Below are 354 nucleotides of genomic sequence, written 5' to 3' on the forward strand. Positions count from 1 at the left end.
AAAGACGCGGGCTCCCCTCCTCTCTTGGAGAAGCAGACGATTACCAAAGACGTCACCGATAAGCCGCTGGACTTGTCCTCGAAGGTGGTGGACGCAGACGCGTCCAAAGCCGAGCACGTGAAGAAGATGGCTCCCACGGTGCTAGTGCACAGCAGAGCCGCCAGTGGCCTCGTGCTGGCCGGGGGCGAGCTGCCCAAGGAAACCTTATCCCCTCCGGGCAGCGGCTGCGCTATCTATAGGTCTGAGATCATCAGCACGGCGCCCTCGTCCTGGGTGGTGCCCGGGCCCAGCCCCAGCGAGGAGAACAATGGCAAGGGCCTGCCGCTCAAAAACAAGGCCTTGGACTGGGCCCTC

At 63.3% G+C, this 354-nt stretch overlaps 1 protein-coding gene across 1 annotated transcript in view; it reads left to right on the top strand.

Moving 5' to 3' along the window:
* BCOR (BCL6 corepressor) overlaps positions 1-354 on the top strand; it is a 21,559-nt gene that overhangs the window by 3,466 nt on the left and 17,739 nt on the right. The window contains exon 5 of the mRNA XM_015565791.1: positions 1-350. Within this exon, the coding sequence (XP_015421277.1) occupies positions 1-350 (350 nt within the window). The remainder of the gene's footprint in view (positions 351-354) is intronic.

Source organism: Myotis davidii, unplaced genomic scaffold (assembly GCF_000327345.1).
Source record: "Myotis davidii unplaced genomic scaffold, ASM32734v1 scaffold960, whole genome shotgun sequence".
NCBI lineage: Eukaryota > Metazoa > Chordata > Mammalia > Chiroptera > Vespertilionidae > Myotis > Myotis davidii.